The 18,190-nt window shown below is 53.5% G+C and overlaps 1 protein-coding gene across 1 annotated transcript; it reads left to right on the top strand.

Moving 5' to 3' along the window:
• The first annotated feature begins 11,534 nt into the window (after positions 1-11,534).
• Positions 11,535-13,359, top strand: KCNF1 (potassium voltage-gated channel modifier subfamily F member 1). Its single transcript, XM_030309066.1, has one exon. The coding sequence runs from the start codon at positions 11,538-11,540 to the stop codon at positions 13,020-13,022; it is 1,485 nt and encodes a 494-aa protein (XP_030164926.1). The 5' UTR covers positions 11,535-11,537; the 3' UTR covers positions 13,023-13,359.
• The last annotated feature ends 4,831 nt before the right edge of the window (positions 13,360-18,190 follow it).

Genomic DNA, 18,190 nt, shown 5'->3' with positions numbered 1-18,190 from the left:
ACACCCAGAACAACCTGCTCCAAGATCAGCTGTGGACAATCAGGATGGCTGCCTGGCTCCAAGATGGCCCAGTGGCCGTGCCCATGACATTTCCTTTGTCCGAAGCCACGTCCGGTGAGTTCAAGAAAAGAATCCAATTGGATTCTCTCTTCTGCTACGCTTCCTGCCACCTGTTTCGGCCACTAACAGCTTAGGAAGAATTTTAAAGAGAACCTGGCTCCTCCAGCTCTAAAGGCACCAGATTCCTGGGCTTTTGGCTCTTTAGGACAGCAGTCTAATTTTGCCAAAAGGGCAGAGAAGTCCTCCTTTAGCAAAGTTACATTTTGTCTCATGCTCTCTGCTTTCAAATGGGTCCCCCTCAGCCCTAGGCTTGTCTCCTTACAGGACCCCACAAAAAGCTTCAAGAAGCATCCAGCTCACGTCTGTCTAACAGTTCCCTTCTAAGCCCCCAGGGCTACAGCCTTGGTAAAACATGGTCTGGATCCCAACACAGATCACCGTTAAAGACCTGTTTTGCATTTGCGAAGCAAGAATGCCAACACATCAACCCCAAACCCTGGTCTACTCGTTAGCTTCCATTCGTGTAATCTCTGATTTTAAGTTTCGTGTAATGATTACATTTCCTTGTGCGAAATCTGGTAATGATGACGTTGGCATTTGCAACCCAAAGTGGTTTAAGAGCCCATTGGCTCTTTTGACTAAAACAAATCAAGGCCAGTGCTGGCTTCAGGATCGGTTTGATCTAGTGTTTTGACAATGCTAGATATTCGTGTCTGTCTCTCCATTCTGTCTTTGACCATATTCACTTCATTTGAAGGCTGGCTGTTCTCAAGGTTACAAGACGAATGCCACCTGCTTTAACAAAAACTATGCTTGCACATCCATATCCGGGGGAGAGGGAGCTTCTCCTGCCTCATTCATCCAACAAAAGTCTTCTGCTGTACTTTGATTGGAGCAACCCAGGTACTGTCCCCATGGCCAGGGAAATACTCTGAGTGGCTTGAGGCTGGACTAACTCACCTTTCCCTAGAACATTAATGGAGGCAAGGGAGATATACATGTCAAGGGGGTGATGCTAGTGGCTCAGACTGATGGGGGCCCCCCTTTAAAGCTGGGGTGGGAGTCATCCTGTCCAGACTCCATGGCTTCTCCACATTGTGGGGAGGCGGAACCAAAGCTGGAGAGGTGAACACAGTGAGCCATGCTGTGTTAGTGCACTCACAAAAGTATTAATACAAACTACAGATGTAAGCATGTTCCCAATCCCTAACCTCTTCTGGCTTCTTTTTCTGTCTGTTAGTATGTTTTTACAGACAGGGACATTAGAGCTCACTTATATATTGGCGCTGAAAAGCAAAGAAGTTTGTTTAGGTCTCATTTCAACCCCAATATTACAAAAAAAAAAAAATAGTTGCAATGATAGCAACTCTTCACCTTGTAGTTCACAATGCACTTCCTTTACTGCTCAAAATAACCATCTGATGTGGCTCTAGTAAGTATCATCTCTATTTTGTAGACGGCAATGGAGACTCAAGGAGGCAAAGTGACTTCTCCAAAGTCACATAGCTAGTGCATGGCAGACGTGGGACTCAGAGCTTAGTTTTCCGGGTAGAGATCCAACATGTCTAGAAAGATATGACCTTCATGGCTTCAGGGCATGGAATGATTTGCCCACCAGGAAGTAGGAAAAGGCCTCTTTTCTTCTGGAGAGTTTTCATGTTGTACCACTCCTTGTTGCCTTCATGCCATGAGCTCCCCATCTCCAGAGGCATCCAAGTTGAGACTGCGTGCCTATGAGGAGGGATACAGTGGGTGAAAGGTTGACCCAAATGATGTTCTCCAGTTGAAAGGTTGACCTAAATGATGCTCCTCCAGTTCTGAGGTTCTGGGTCTCCAGGCTTTCTGGAAACCTGGCACCCCCCAGGGTCCATCTATATCCCTGGGAAGTCCTATTTGATTGTCATGACCGGACGAGGAAGGAACTTCTGCTCCTTAAAGGGCTCTGCTGTGCAACCCAGGGTGTGACTAATGCACAGGAGGCTCCCAAGGACACTTAAACTGTATACATTGATGACTGGATGCTGACTTGGAGGAAGACACTGAGCTCATGACATCATAATTATTTGGTTCTCTTGCACTGCAACATCCCACAAATGACAGTAATTATCAAGTCCTGCCTCACATGACATTTGCTTCAAAACATGAGAAGACATTTCTGAATTTCCTTTCTTTATTCCCATCCACCTGCCTTCCCTCTATCCGTCCCACCTCCCACTCTGCTCCTGGTTCATCCTACACCACTTTCCTCTTTCCACACCATGGCCTTTCTCTGCTCATCTGACCCATAATGTGCCCCCGCTGTCCCCCCCATTCTCTGGCCAGGAGCAGATATGGAGCTGGGGACACCAAGAGACAAGCATCTGTCAAATGCCTCCCAGGGTGGGACCGTGAGGGGCTCTGAAAGTGTCTTATTGTCAGGGGCTGAGCCCACATGTGTGACTGGCCCTTTGCTGAATTCCATGGGGTATAAGGAGGCACTAGCTATTTCCACACCTGACATTCCCTTTCCTCTGTGCTGAGCTGTGGACTGGATTTCCTACATGGCAGCTAATCGTCAGTATAAACACTGGACTTGGACGTACGCACCCAGAGAGATTTGTCTGAAAATCATCACTTACTTAAAAAATTGAAGACACTTAATTTTTTTAGGGTAGTCTTAGGTTTGTATCAAAATTGATTGGAAAGCATAGCATTGTCACCTACCCCATTTTTAAATCAGGTTATTTGCTTTCTTATGGTTGAGTTTTAAAAGAGTTCTTAGTATATGTTAGATAACAGTCCTTTATCAGATGTATCTTTTGCAAATATTTTCTCTCAGTCTGTGGCTTGTCTTCTAATTCTTTTGACATGGTCTTTTTCAGAGCAGAAGATTTTATTTCCTATTTTATTTATTTCATTTTTGTAAAGCTTATTTATTTATTTATTTATTTTGGGAGGGAGGGAGGGAGAAAGAGAGAATGTGAGAGCAGGTGGGGCAGAGAGAGAGGGAGAGAGAAAGAATCCCAAGCAGGCTCCACACTGTCAGCACAGAACCTGACACGGGACTCGATCCCATGAACTGTGAGATCATGACCTGAGCCGAAATCAAGAGTTGGACGCTCAATCACCCAGGTGCCCCTCAGAGCAGAAGTTTGTAATTTTAGTTAAGTCCAGTTTATTGATTATTTCTTTCACGGATTGTGCCTTTGGTGTTATATTTTTAAAGGCACCGCCACACCCAAGGACATCTAGGTTTTCTACTATGTTATCTTCTAGGAGTTTTATAGTTTTGTGTTTTGCAGTTAGGTCTGTGATCCATTTTGAGTTAATTTTTGGGAAGGGTGTAAAGTCTATGTCTAGATTCATTTTTTCACATATGGATGTTCAGTTGTTTCAGTACCATTTGTTGAAAAGACGAATCTTTGCTTTGTAGTCCTTTGCCCTTTTGTCAAAGAATGGATGACTGTATTTATGTGAGTCTATTGCTGGGCTATCTACTCTATTACATTGATATATTTGTTGATTTTTTTTTTTTTTACTGCCACACTGTCTTGATTACTGTAGATTTGTAGTAAGTCTTAAAGTCGGGTAGTATCAGTCCTCTGACTTTGTTCTTCTCCTTCAATATCGAGTTGACTATTCTATTCCGAACCTTTTGCCTCTCCATATAAACTTTAGAATGATTTTGTCAATATCCACAAAATAACCTGCTGGGATTTTGATGGAATTGCATTGAATTTATAGATCAAGTTGGGAAGAACTAACATCTTGACAAAATGAATCTTCCTATCCATGAACATGGGATAACTTTCCATATATTTAGTTTATCAGACTTTTGTAGTTTTCTTCATACAGATCTTGTTTAAATTTTGTCAGATTTATACCTAAGTATTTCTTTGGAGGGGGGTGTTAATGTAAATAGTAATGTAATAGTGTGTGTTTGAGTTAATTAACAGGGGAATTCTTCTGGGTGGGCCTGGCCTAATTAGGTAAGCCTCTTAAAAGAGGGCTTCGGTCTTCACTGAGATCAGAGAGGTTCTGCTGTTGATCTCAAAGAAGGTTAAGCATCCATGAGTCCTATAGTTGCAAGGAAATTCTGCTACATGAACGGGGAAGAGGGGCCTGAGCCTCAGACAAGACCCCAGCCCCAGCCAACACTTTGACTGCAGCCTTGTGAGACCTTGAACAGAGGATCCAGCTAAGCCTCAGCAAGACTCATGGAAACTGTAAGATAACAAATGTTTGTCATTTTAAAATGACAAATGCTGAGTTTGTGGTAATTCATTACACAAGAGCAGGGAACTAATTGTATATGTACAACACTGACCTTTGGGGAATAGGAATCTGGGGAATGCAAATACGGGCTTTCCCATTTAAAAATTTTTTACAGTAAGTATATGTTAATTTTGCAATTAGAGAAAAGGAAAATGCTAAAGGACTTGTTTCTAAGAGGGTTTTCTTTTATATTCCCAGTGTGCTTAAAAAAATTTTTTTAATGCTTGTTTATTTTTGAGAGAGACAGAGCGTGAGTGGGGAAGGAGCAGAGAGACAGGGAGACATAGAATCTGAAGCAGGCTCCAGGCTCCAAGTTGTCAGCACAGTCTCAGACGTGGGGCTCGAACTCACGAACTGCGAGATCATGACCTGAGCCGAAGTTGGGCACTTCCCTGACTGAGCCACCCAGGCGCCCCTCCCAGTGTGCTTTAAAAGCAGGTTCAAAAGCAAATAGCATCCACCCCTCTCCTGGTGACTGCTCTGCTCCCAACCGGTGGGGCCTGCAGCGGGAGAGTCCTCCCATTGTCTGTGCTTTTTTTCCCTAGGAAAGTCAAAGCAGCGAATCTCGGGCCCAGAGTGGGTACTACCTGCCAGCCTCTAGGGCAGATGTACTCGTGCAGCATCTCTGATGTCTTCGTACATATCTGGGACGCGCGGTGGCCCTGTCATGTGCACCGTCCTCCCACTCACGACCTGAGCTGGATGAGTCACAGTGAATGGAGCCAGGGAGGCGGAGGTGTGTGGGCGCAAAGGCACATGCCCACAGCAGGAGTGGCATCCAACAAGTCCAAGCCTGTCCTTCCTCCCTCCCTTTGCCTTCACATTTTCAGCATCTTACACTGCATAACGCCTGTTCACGCTACGATTTTACTTGTTCCCTATACATCTTATACTCGGGAAGGAAATGTTCACTAGTTCCATTTTTCAGATGAAAAAAACTGAGGCATAGAGAATAAAAAAGCAGCTCAGGGGCTGGGACACAACTGACATTTCCTGGCGATTCAGGTTTACATCATTGTCTCCTCTACCCTTGTTCTCCATCCAACACCCCTCCTGCCAGCCGGCCTCCTGCACTTGAGTCCCAGGCACAGTTTGTTCAGACAGGAGTCGGTGGGCTTCTAGTCAATCAATTCTTTGGGGCTCCAGGGGCAGCTCACTGCACTGACAGGTGCGTAGCAAATGATGACATGTAAATTTCCGACGGAGTACAGAAGTGAATCCTAATGAAAGGTATTGTTAAATTCAGCCAAACACAAAGACATGTTAACTGAACAGAACTGATTATTCCATAAAAAGGGAGTAGATTGCGGCTTGTATCATTTGTTGTCTAGACAAATCACTTAGATACACATGTGCTGGTTTTAATTAGTGCCGTGGAAATTGAGCATTCTGTAGCCCAAAATGTTACTGTTCAACAAATAAAAAAATACATATTTAATAAGGAAAACTATAGCTCAAACAATCACTCCCCAATGACACCTAAATAGACTGGGTTTTTTTTTCCCTTCCTTATTTAAATGAAAAACCTACACGAGTCAAAATTGCTGCTGCTTCTTGCGTCTAATAGAAGGTTTTGTGTTCCCCACCCCCTATGATATCACGAAATGTACAATTCTAATAGAAGTCATATGCAGGAATGAATACACCACAGCAAGATACTCTCTATTTTTAGCCAAAAAGTCCAGGCTATTTTTTTTTTCCTGGTTTGATCCCTCAGGAAGTTCTTGATGCATCTAGCTTCCTGGTTCAAGTTTCTACACATCAGTGACTCTTGATGAGAAGACAGCCAATGGATTTTTTTTTAACCTATGGTATTCCAGCATAACCCTCCACAAAATCTGGACTGGGTGTAGGGGTAGAGTGAGGAGGGGCCTGTGTCTAGCACGGTGGAGAAGGGGGAGGTCTAGGGAAGATGCGGCAGGTGTAAGGGAGGAGGAAGCATGTCTTGGTCTGCTTGGGCTGCCGTAACAAAACCCTTCCGGCAGCCAGAAGTCCGAGATCAAGGTCCTGATATGGATTCTGGTGAGGGCTCTCTCTCGGGCTTGTAGATGACCACCTTCTTGCTGTGTCCTCACATAGTTTACCTCTGTGTGTGTGTGCAGAGAGAGAGAGAGAGAGAGAGATCACTAGTTAGTCTTTTCTCAAAAGGACACTAATCTTATTAGATCAGGGCCTCACCTTTTTAATTTTAGTTGTCTCCTTAAAGGCCCCATCTCCAAACACAGTCACATTGGGGGTTAAGGCTTCAACATACGAATTCGGGGGAGGACACAATTCCTCCCCCAAACAGGCCCAGGGAGAGCACCCCGTGCGGAGGAATCCACAGACCCGCCCTGCAAGCGTGACTCGCCGTGTGAATCAGGTGCATGGGGAAAGCGTGGTGGGGTGAGAAGGGAGGACTTTCTGTGCTCCAGCCTGTCAGCAGACAGGGCTCTAGGCTTGCGAGGCTTTGGGAAGGAGGCTACGAGGCTGGGGCGTGGGGCTTGCAGGTTTGGAGGGGTGAGTGGGTGCAGTCTTCTGCTCCCCTCTCTGTGGTGGGGGGCTGCTCCCTATAGGGCAGGGTTCCTGTGCCTCGCCTCTCCCCTCCTCGTCGGTTCAGGATGGCCTCAGCACCTCCAGCAGGGGTCCTCCTCCCTGCCCTCCTTTTGTTACCAGCCCTCAGACTGCAAATACCCCCCTGGCCTTGACCTGTGACTTACAGTTGTCTCTCTCTCATGCACCTGCTGTCAGTGGCGCCTGCTCAGCTGTGAGCTGCCTGCTGACATTTGCTCTGCTGTATGTTACATCTGCTTCTCCCATGTACGCTGACGTTTTCTATGCTGTGTCAGGAAAAAATGCTGGTGAATCATAAATTAATTGCATAGTCAACCCACTGCTGAGCGGTGAGTGACCTGAGCTCTAAAAAATGGACTGTCCAGGTTCCTCACAGAACCTACTAAGCTCTATGTGGTCTGTTTCCAGCTTCGCCCATCAGTACGGACCCGCCTCCAAATGACATGTAACCCCCGCACAGGCAAACCGGGGAGGTCCTCAGACCTCAGGGCTCAACCTCCATGCAGTCGCTTCCAGACGCCCGAGTCCGCAGCGGCAAGGTATCTGGAACCCAGAGACTTTGGATCTAGAGACCATACCGAAGGGTGGCTGGAGTCGGGGGGGCCCTACCTGCCTGAGGGATCACCATCACACCCCCCAAATGCACACCTAAGCCGAGCGACTGCCCTAAGCAAACACAGCCTCTTCGTCTTCCGACTTCTTGCCACGACATCCAGGGCCGCCCCTCGGCGCCCCCTGTAGGGAAATTCAGGAAGCACCACTCCTTGGGGGCACCTCTCAGCTACACTCTCACTGCAAACTAGGTATTAGTTACCAAAAAACGTATTTTCTACTGGAGTATGAACCCAGCTCCCATAGCCAGGGTGGAGCGTGTGTGTGTGTGTGTGTGTGTGTGTGTGTGCGCGCGCGCGCCCGCGGGCGCTTTCCATTGGAGCTCAATAAATATTTGAATAAATCAATGCGTGTTTTAAAGCCCATTAAACTTACACTAAGATGCAATTCGAACGTAATTCTGTAGGTTAACTAGGGAGCAACTGAGAAGGCCAGTGATGTGAGTAGGAACCGTAACATGAATATGGGGCGTGGGTAGGAAGCAGCGTGCTGAACTACACTGGCCAGAAGAATCGGCCTTTGTGCCCGGCAGGTCTCAGTTCAAATCGCACCTCCACTGTTATCAGTTGTGTGACCAGAACACGGGCGGGTGACGGCTGTGGGCTGTGACAGCAGGGGATGGCGGTTCAGACCCCCAGCTTTGCCACCTGCCGGGTGATCTTGGGGGGTTACCTGACATCTTATTTCCTCAGAGAGAAGCATGTGGAAATTACACGAGCCAAGCGCAAAGCAAATATCGTTATTACTCAACCTTTCTGAATCTCAACTTCTTATTCTGCGGTAACAGGTTGTAAGGCTGATTTTAAGCGGAAAGGACAGAAATTTGTAAAAAGAAATTGCACCGAACGGTGTGTATTTTGTGTGATGTATCCTAATACAATGTTTGATACTGACTCATTAAAGAAAAAAAAAGTGCCGTCAGTGACCTAGGAACTTGATTTCATAATCCATTAATGGATAGAAACTAAGGGTTAACAAACCGGGCTAGGGGCATCTGGCTGGCTCAGTCGGTTAAGCATCTGACTTGGGCTCAGGTCATGATCTTACAGTTCGTGAGTTTGAGCCCCGCCACGTGCTCTCTGCTCTCAGCGCGAAGCCCACTTCAGATGCTCTGTCCCTGTCTCTGCCCCTCCCCTACTCGTGCACACAGGCCTTCTCTCAAAAATAAACATTTTAAGTTCTATGTAAAAAAAACACAGTCTACAGAATTGTGTGTGCATATGTGTGTGTGTGTGTGTGTGTGTGTAAAAGTTTTAATTCCAGTAGAGTTAACACACAGTGTTATATTAGTTTCAGGTGTATAGAGTAGTCAATCAACAATTCTATACGTTACTCAGTGCTCAGCATGAGCATCAGTCCTCTTCACCCACCGCACCCTTCCCCCCTCCTCCCCTCTGCTAACCCCCCGTTTGTTTCCATAGCTAAGCGTCTGGTTTTTGGTTTGCCTCTTTTTCCCTTTGTTCATTTGTTTTGTTTCTTAAGTTGCACATATGAGTGAAATCATGTGGTATTTGTCTTTCTCTGACATTTTGCTTAACATTTTACTCTCTAGCTCCATCCACGTGGTTGCAAATGGCGAGATTTCATTCTTTTTTATGGCTGAGTAATATTGCATAGTATATATGTATACCACGTCTTTAGCCATTCATCTGTTGGCGGGCACTTGGGCTGCTTCCGTAATGTGGAAATAAGTAAATTTCCGAGTAATAAGCCTATTGTAAATACGGCTGCTATAAACATAGGGGTGCGTGTATCTCTTCAAATTTGTGTTGTCATATCCTTTGGGGAAATGCCTAGTAATATTTACTAGGTAGTACCGAGTAGCAGAACTACTGGCTGAGAGGGTAATTCTATTTTTAATTTTTTTGAGGAAACGCCATACTGTTTTCCGCTGTGGCTGCACCAGTTTGCATTCCCACCAACACTGCCTAAGGCTTCCTTTTCCTCCGCATCCTCGCCAACACTTGTTTCTTGTGTTTTTGATTTTAGCCGTGCTGACAGGTGTGAGGTGATGTCTCGTTGTGGTTTTGATCGCCGTTTCCTTGATGATGAGTCTACGGATTATATTTCTTTTTTACTTTCTTTTATTTTTTTTTAACGTTTATTTATTTTTGAGACAGAGGGAGACAGAGCGTGAACGGGGGACGGTCAGAGAGAGAGGGAGACACAGGGTCCGAAGCAGGCTCCGGGCTCCGAGACGTCAGCACAGAGCCCGACGCGGGGCTCGAACTCACGGACCGCGAGATCATGACCTGAGCCGACATCAGACGCTCAACCGACTGAGCCACCCAGGCGCCCCAACGGATCATATTTCCAACAGACTATTTTCCAGAGCAGATTAGAGTCACGGCAAAATTGAGAAGAACGTGCAGAAATTTCCTGCCTACCCCCTGCTCCGCACCACTCAGCTTCCCTATCAATATCCCCCACCAGGGTGGCACGTTCGTTACGATCGATGAACCTGCAGTGGCACCTTATCACCCAGAGCCCATAGTTTTTACACTGGTGTTCACTCTCGCGGTTGTACATCCTGTGGGTTTGACAGATACGTAAAGACACGTATCCCCCATTATGCTATCACACGGGATAGTTTTGCTGCCCTAAAAATCCTCTGTGCTCGCCTAAGTCACCTCTCCCTCTAGGATATTTTTTTTCACACGGTCTCTGGGTCACAGATGATGTTCAGTAATTTTCAGTGTAGATCTCCCTGCCAGCTATTGCGAGGGTTCAGGCATGTGAGCGGCTGAAAGACAGCGGTGGCCACGACCCCGAAGAGAGACACAGCGGAGGGTGTGGGAAGGGCAGGCAAGCCTCGGAGACGGAGTGGGGAATGGGGAGGCAGGAGCCCCGGGGGTGCAAGGGCTCTGGCCACCAGTGGTAGTGGGCAGGGGTGGGGGGCTGCGGAAAAACAGGACGTGGTGGACAGCTAGGGCCTCCCCGCGGGATTTCAACCTGCTAACCCTGGGTAGATCAATCGGCCAGGACTGCAGGAAGCTTCTGGATTAAGAAGTGGCCACACCGGGCTCTACTGCCTTTTCACTGTGTGACCTTGGCCAGGTCCCTTCTCTCCTCCAGGGGCTGGACTGGATGTCCTGGCTGTTCTCTGTGGAGGTGGAGGCGAAAAGGTGGCGCCCACGGCCCGAGGGGCAGCGTCGGGGGTCGTAGGGAACCTTCAAGGACCAGGGAGGCCGGGCGGGAGTCGGAGACCGGGAGGGACCGCGGACGCGAGCAGCCTCGGAAGGGGCTTTCTCGGGCACGCATTCCTGCCAAGCAACAGGCGGCCGCGGGGCCAGAACTTTGGGGCCTGGGCCGCCGGCCGCTTTAAAAGCCGGGGCTCCGGGCCGCTCGGTGACCGTCCCCCGGAGGGGCGGGCGGGCGGGCGGGCGCGCGCGCCGGGGCGGCTGGGGCGGTGTTGCCCGAGGGTGAAGCCGCTCCCCGCCGCTGCCGCGCGTGCCTTGCGGAATTTCACCAGAAGAGGGTACAGTCTGAAAGGCTCTTGACGTCAGGCTGGAATCCCTATTGTGCTTGGAACCGGCTCGGGCAAAGCGAGCCCAAGTTCGCTCTCCGCACGCCTGGGCGGACTGCGTGGGTCCGGCAGCTCCGGGGCTCGTCCCGCGCGCGAGGCGCTCGCGGGGACCCGCGCGGCTCGGGGAGCAGCCCGCCGCCGCCGCCGGAGGAGGAGGAGGAGGAGGAGGAGGAGGAGGACGGCCGCCCGCGGGGGGACCCTAGTCCTGCAGGGAGGCCGAGCCGGGGGCGGCGGGTCGCGCCGCCCGGGAGCCGGGTGAGTGCCCAGGGCGAGGCCGGCGGCCGCCAGAGCCACCCCCACCCCCTCCACGCGCGCCCCGGCGCCCCGATGCCCGCCCGGAGCCCCGCCGCCGCCGGGTGCATGCCTCCCCCGCGGCGCGCCGCTGCCGCCTGCTGCCCGCTGTGACCGCCCTTCCAGGCAGCCGGGCGCCGGGCGCCGGGCGGGCTTCCCCGAGGGCGGCGCGCGGGTGGCACCTGCGGGACCGGCGGCGGCGGGGCGCGGAGCCGAGGCGGAGCGGGCGCTCGCCGGGAGGATGGACGCGGCCGCGGAGCGCAGCCTCCCGGAGCCGGGCAGCCAGGGCTCCCGGGCCGGCGACGACATCGAGATCGTGGTCAACGTGGGGGGCGTGCGGCAGGTGCTGTACGGAGACCTCCTCAGCCAGTACCCCGAGACCCGGCTGGCGGAGCTCATCGGCTGCCTGGCGGGGGGCTACGACACCATCTTCTCCCTGTGCGACGACTACGACCCCGGGAAGCGCGAGTTCTACTTCGACAGGGACCCGGACGCCTTCAAGTGTGTCATCGAGGTGTACTATTTCGGGGAGGTGCACATGAAGAAGGGCATCTGCCCCATCTGCTTCAAGAACGAGATGGACTTCTGGAAGGTGGACCTCAAGTTCCTGGACGACTGCTGCAAGAGCCACCTGAGCGAGAAGCGCGAGGAGCTGGAGGAGATCGCGCGCCGCGTGCAGCTCATCCTGGACGACCTGGGCGTCGACTCGGCCGAGGGCCGCTGGGGGCGCTGCCAGAAGTGTGTCTGGAAGTTCCTGGAGAAGCCCGAGTCGTCGTGCCCGGCGCGGGTGGTGGCCGTGCTGTCCTTCCTGCTCATCCTCGTCTCGTCGGTGGTCATGTGCGTGGGCACCATCCCCGAGCTGCAGGTCCTGGACGCCGACGGCAACCGCGTGGAGCACCCGACGCTGGAGAACGTGGAGACGGCGTGCATCGGCTGGTTCACGCTGGAGTACCTGCTGCGCCTCTTCTCGTCGCCCAACAAGCTGCACTTCGCCCTGTCCTTCATGAACATCGTGGACGTGCTGGCCATCCTGCCCTTCTACGTGAGCCTCACGCTCACGCACCTGGGCGCCCGCATGATGGAGCTGACCAACGTGCAGCAGGCCGTGCAGGCGCTGCGCATCATGCGCATCGCCCGCATCTTCAAGCTGGCCCGCCACTCCTCGGGCCTGCAGACGCTCACCTACGCCCTCAAGCGCAGCTTCAAGGAGCTAGGGCTGCTGCTCATGTACCTGGCCGTGGGCATCTTTGTCTTCTCGGCCCTGGGCTACACCATGGAGCAGAGCCACCCCGAGACCCTGTTTAAGAGCATCCCCCAGTCCTTCTGGTGGGCCATCATCACCATGACCACCGTTGGCTACGGGGACATCTACCCCAAGACCACCCTGGGCAAGCTCAACGCGGCCATCAGCTTCTTGTGCGGGGTCATCGCCATCGCCCTGCCCATCCACCCCATCATCAACAACTTCGTCAGGTACTACAACAAGCAGCGGGTCCTGGAGACAGCGGCCAAGCACGAGCTCGAGCTGATGGAACTCAACTCCAGCGGCGCGGCTGAGGGCAAAGCGGGGTGCTCCCGCAGCGACCTGGACAGCCTCCTGCCGGACCCCGCCGGGGAGGAGGGGCCGAGCTGGGGCAGCCGGCTGAAGATCTCCCACAGCGACACCTTCATCCCCCTCCTGACCGAGGAGAAGCACCACAGGACCCGGCTCCAGAGCTGCAAGTGACGAGGGTCTCCCGGGCACAGACGGACTTGGGCCAGCGGACGGAGGGGCAGGTGTGGCGGGCCTATCAGTGACTTCCTGGGAGGGGCTGTCCTTTGTCCCCTCCACGATCTCCTGAACAGAACTCTGGAGGCCCTCTCGGGCACCCCTGGTGAGGCTGGGTAAGACCCCTTTCTGTTGTCGGCTGTCAGGAGCCGGGGGTGGGGGGCGGTGGGGGAGAGCGGGGGTGTCTAGGAGTCACGGGCAGTGTGGGGTGACGGAGGGCACGGTCTGGCCGACGGCAGGAGCCCTCGCCCGGTTCTGTATCTCCTTCAATAAAGCCTCCTGCTCTGCGCACCCACCTGTGTCGTAGGTTCTGTCACAGGCTGGAGGTCCCCCCACCTCTCAGACGTGCCTTAGGCACACTCTGGTGCCAGGCCAGGAAGTAGGTGTGCAGCCCCCGGGGCGGGGGTGGGGGAGGGGCTATTTTTAGTTGAGAGCTAATTAAAGAAGGGTTCGTACCCAGGGTTCAGCACCGAGAAGCCTTGCCACATTCCAGGAGGCTCTGTGCGGGCGACTCCTTCCTTCTGTTTCCTTCTGAGGAAGAGCTCGCTCCCTGGAGGGGGAGAGTTCGCAGAGCTCGCAACGCCCAGTGGCGTGGTCACCATTTATTCACCACCTGCGGGAAGCCCTGTTCGTGACTCTTTCCGTTCCTTCCAGCAACGCTGCTGGATAGGTATGCCCACTTTACAGATGAAGAAAACTGAGGCCCAGGACCACACAGAGCAGGGATTCAGCCCCAGGGGTGAAGATCCCAATGGCCAGGCATTCTCTTTGCTGTAAGCTGGCCTTGGGGCAGAGGCATGTGCCTGAGCCCAGAAGGGGGGGGGGGGGGGGTCTGTGGACCAGAAGTGCTGAGGGTGGGTGTTCCCGTCCTCCAGCTCCTCCTGCCTTCTAGAACCAGTACCTCGGAGGGATCAGCTGAATGGACAAGCCTGAGCATGCACAGGTGGCCCACTTCCAGCCTGGTCTGAGGGCCCCAGAGGAACAGAGACAGACAGACGTGGGCTTGAAGCCCAGAGAATGAGGAGATGCCTTCAAGCTCCGACACTTTTTTTCTAGCGTCCCTCCCTCGCCACTTTCTTTGTAGCTGTGTGGTCTCAGGCCTGTTGATGACCCTCTCCGATCCTCATTGCGATCGTTCCTTAAAGGGAGATATCAGAATGAACTCGGAGAACCATGGTGCTTAGCACAGTGCCTGGCGCATAGTAGGTACGCAGCAAAGGGCAGTCATTTCTGTCACTGTGCGCTGAGACGGAGGTGAGCCACACAGCTGTCCACTCTGGCCTCCAGGGTCCGGGCTGGGCATGCAGGGCGGCAAGGGGTGGGGCCAGGGCACGGCCACACTGTTTATATAGTCAAAGGCAGTCAAGTCCCCTTGGCACGGGGTTGGCCCCGGCAGGCCCCTCTCTCTGGCTGTCTCTCTTCCAGGAACCCCAGAGCTCTGTTCTCCCTTCCCCGGCTGAGGCAGATGATGCCCAGGGAGGAGCCATGGTGGGGGAGGAGGGTAGGTGGTCCCCCCCCCCCATCTTTCCCCTTCTCCGGGCCCTGGTTTTCCCACATACATACGGAGGGATGATTTCTCGGGGCTCCTTCCAGGATTTCGAAGCCTAGGGTGTGAACGTGTTGTGTTGGGGATTCCAGGGGGTGGGAGGCTGCCACGTGGGTAGGGGGACTTGGAGAGGAGGCCTTGAGAAAGAGGGGCGCAAGGCCCTGAGTCAGTGTAGTGTGCACCTCCCCCAAGTTTCACCAGGGAAATACTGGGTCAGGTGACCCAAGGAGGGCAGAGGACCGGTGGGGCTGGGGTTGGGGGACTCAGCGGGAAGGGGAGAAGTGGGGAGAAGGGGGCTTGTTGCGTGGGGTCCTGGTCTGTGTGGACCTAGCCTGGGGGGGGGGGGCTCTGTTGCCTGAGTGGGGGAACAAGTTTCCCGATGGGGGGAGGCCAGGAGGACCCCGGATCGGGAGGGTCCTTCCCGTTGATTCACCTGGGGGGTTAGGGGAGGGTATCTTTACGGCTACAAAAGCATCCTGGAGCCCAGCTCATCTACTGGGGGGGAGGACACCATGTCTGGAGACGGTGATTTGTCTGAGACCCTTCACGAATTAGGCTTAGGTGGTATTCTGGTGTCAGAGGAGCTCAGAGAGCGACAGGCTTGTTGTGGAGGAGTGGCCAGGGAGCTGTGGGGACCCCCACCCCCCACCCCCCCGCCACGGGGAATCTTTCCAGGGCACAGGAGAACCACCTGGGTCCAGGCTGCGCCCACACCCATTACATTAGAATCCTCGGGGGACAGCCTGGCATCAGAATCTTTTAAAAACTTGAACGTGCCCACGAGTCAGCTGGAGGGCCTGACAGAATGCAGGCTCTGAATCCGTAGATCTGCCTGGGCCCCTGAAATTCTGCCTTCTCCTCAAACTCCCAGAGACGGCCGCCACCTTCCAGGAACCCCGGGGCTGATCCTTGAGCCACGCTTTCAGTTATCAAGAGGCCAGAACGGCGGCTGGCAAACTATGGCCCGCCCCCCGCACGTGTACAGTCCCTGGGGTAAGGACGTTTCCCACATTTGTAAACGCTTAAAAAATAATCAAAGAAAGAATAACATTTCGTGACCCATGAAAAGTGTCTGAAATTCAAATAAAGTCTTCGTGGGACAGCCACGCCCATTTCTCAGATCCTCTCGGGCCGCTCTCAGCTACAGGGGCAGAGGTGAGGAGTTGTGGAGGAGATCACGTGGTCCTCAGAGCCTAAAATATTTCTCTGCAGTAACAGTGTGCCCCCCACCACCCCCCCGCCCCCGGGGCTGTTGGGAAATGGGAGCTCAGTCAGGCCTTGGAGAGTGAGTAGGAGGGGAAAGGGCCGTGCCAGCACCAGGGGCATCCTGAACAAAGACAGGAGTGCGGGGCCCTCTTCAGAAGGGGGGAGACTTGTGTCCCTGGGGGTCACGGCTCCCCCCCTTTCTTTCCTTCCGAGAGTCCCCGAATCCCGGTTTCCTGCATCAGTGTCTCTGCAGTCCCCACTCCTCTTTGCAAACCAGTCTCTCCCTCCTTTCCGGACCTCTGGTCCCACCCAAGTCTCACCGAACCTCCCCGGTCCTGGGCCTGGGGCCTAGCATCCTTTCCTTGGACTTGGGTGATTCTGAGAAACTTTTTGGGCCTCGTTAATTTCTGAGAGAGAACGAAAGAGAGAGAGATGTGTCTTGGAAACGCAGAATATCCAAGTTAAAAGGAAAACAGGCATGGTCGAGTCCACCTGTGCTCCCATTGCGCTGATGGGAAAACTGAGGTGGCAAATTGTGCAGTTGAGTGAGTGGGGGGGGGGGGTTAATGAAAGGCCCGAAGTTCACAGCCGGATTGGGGGTCCCCTTTGTTCTCACAACATTGGGAGCATTGAGTGCCATTTTGAAAATACAGAACTGGGAGTGCAAGACTGGGTGTGTGTGTGTGTGTGTGTGTGTGTGTGAAAACAAATCCCAAGGGAATTAATTATCTTCAGTTTTACAGATAAGGAAATGGGGGCCCAGACAGTAGAAGCAACAGGCTGGTGGCCAGGCCACTCCTTGGTGGCAGAGGTGGGAGCTGTGCCCACGGCCTGTGGCCCCCCCTCACCCACAGCCAGGTCACGATGCTCTCCCCTCCCCCCCCACCTCCCCATCTCCATGAGAACTCAGGGCCCCCCAGAGCATCTCCCCTAGCATCCGGGCCGAGAGCTTCCCCATGGTGTGAGAAGCCGTCATTCCAGATGGACCGGTTCTGCTGGTGGTGTTTTTTTAAGGAAAGAATGAGAAGGAAAACACATTTCCTTGGGCGAACAGCCTCAGACCAGATGCTCGGGCCACGCAGAGTTCAAGAGCCCTGTTGGCATTTGTAGGAGGTGTCTGGGGCATAAAACCTGCCATCTGGGGTCTCGAGGTACCACATCAAACAGTGAGACAAAATACCCAGAAAATGGGGGTTGGGGGGGGATCTGTGAGAATGGCAAGACCTGAGATTACTTAACACTTCCTGAAAAATCCTGACAGAGGCAAGGTAGACTCCAGCAAGGGCCCAGGGTTACGGTAATGGGTGCACATTGCCCGATTCAAAGGGGTCCTGCGAACGGGGGCGTCTGGGTGGATGATGGGCCAGGGTGGGGAATGCTTGGAAGGCAGGGGGCCTTGCCTGCCCCTGGCCCGGGCTGGGAAGGGGCTGCCTTGCTCCTCCAGCCAGGCCGGGGCCTCCCCGCTGCCGAGCAGGAAGATAATTAAATGTCTCCGGGAGCCTCCTGACATCTCCTGGGAAACCGGGGACAGGTGTTTCCAGAAAGACCTCCCACCTTTCCCCAGAGACAAGACAGCCCCATGCTCCGTGCTCACAGGAACGTCTTTGGCCGCAGATGTGTAAGGGGATTTCAGCTGTGCTCATAACCTAAGGGGGAGCCCCCCTCTGAAATGCCGTTCTCGGCTTGTACCAGCCTAAGACTACAGGGCTACAGGGGTGCTGTGGGTTTCCAAAAGGGGGGAACAAAAAACAAACAGAAAACAAGAATCAGGAGGCTGTGCTCTGTCGTCTCACTGTTTCCGAGGCTGCCACTAAGCCTGGGTGCCAGCCGGAATCGTGACTTTACCTCCCCCCTCTTGACTACCGGCCGGGAAGGTGTGCCCGCCCCGGCGTCAGATGAGACTGCTGTGTAAATTGCCCGCGGTCGCACCCCTAAAGGGAGGTCGGCGTGGGACTCCAGACACCCTGCGGGGCAGCGTCCCTCCTCCTCCGGGAACGAGCCACCGCTGGCCGGGAGGGAAAGAGAGCCCCGAACGGGGCACCTGCCGGCAGCCACACGGTTTCTTTCCCAGCACAAACGTGATGCCTGTTGACGAGGGCTCGGCTGGGAACACGAGACCTGCTCTTGCCACGGCGACAGCCCAGCTCTGGCCGAAGGGGCCGATACCCGGGCTGGGGCCAATTGCCACTGGCATGCGTGCTGGCTCAACGGTCAGGAACCCGGGTTTGAAGCCAGCGGCCTCGTCTCTGCCATATTCGACTCGTCGGGCTCCTGTGCTGGAATTGAGGGGGCGGGTCACGCTGGACCTTGGAGTGGAGGCCCAGCCAGGTGACAGGGGAACTGGAGCCCCCGGGAGCACCGGCTGCCACCCGTA

Source organism: Lynx canadensis, chromosome A3 (assembly GCF_007474595.2).
Source record: "Lynx canadensis isolate LIC74 chromosome A3, mLynCan4.pri.v2, whole genome shotgun sequence".
Classification (NCBI taxonomy): domain Eukaryota; kingdom Metazoa; phylum Chordata; class Mammalia; order Carnivora; family Felidae; genus Lynx; species Lynx canadensis.
The sequence above is the reverse complement of the archived record's forward strand: the minus strand, read 5'-3'. Positions and strand labels throughout refer to the sequence as shown.

Excerpts from the sequence above, each read along its gene's own strand:
- KCNF1 (XM_030309066.1), top strand. The coding sequence starts at position 11,538 with ATGGACGCGGCCGCGGAGCGCAGCCTCCCGGAGCCGGGCAGCCAGGGC.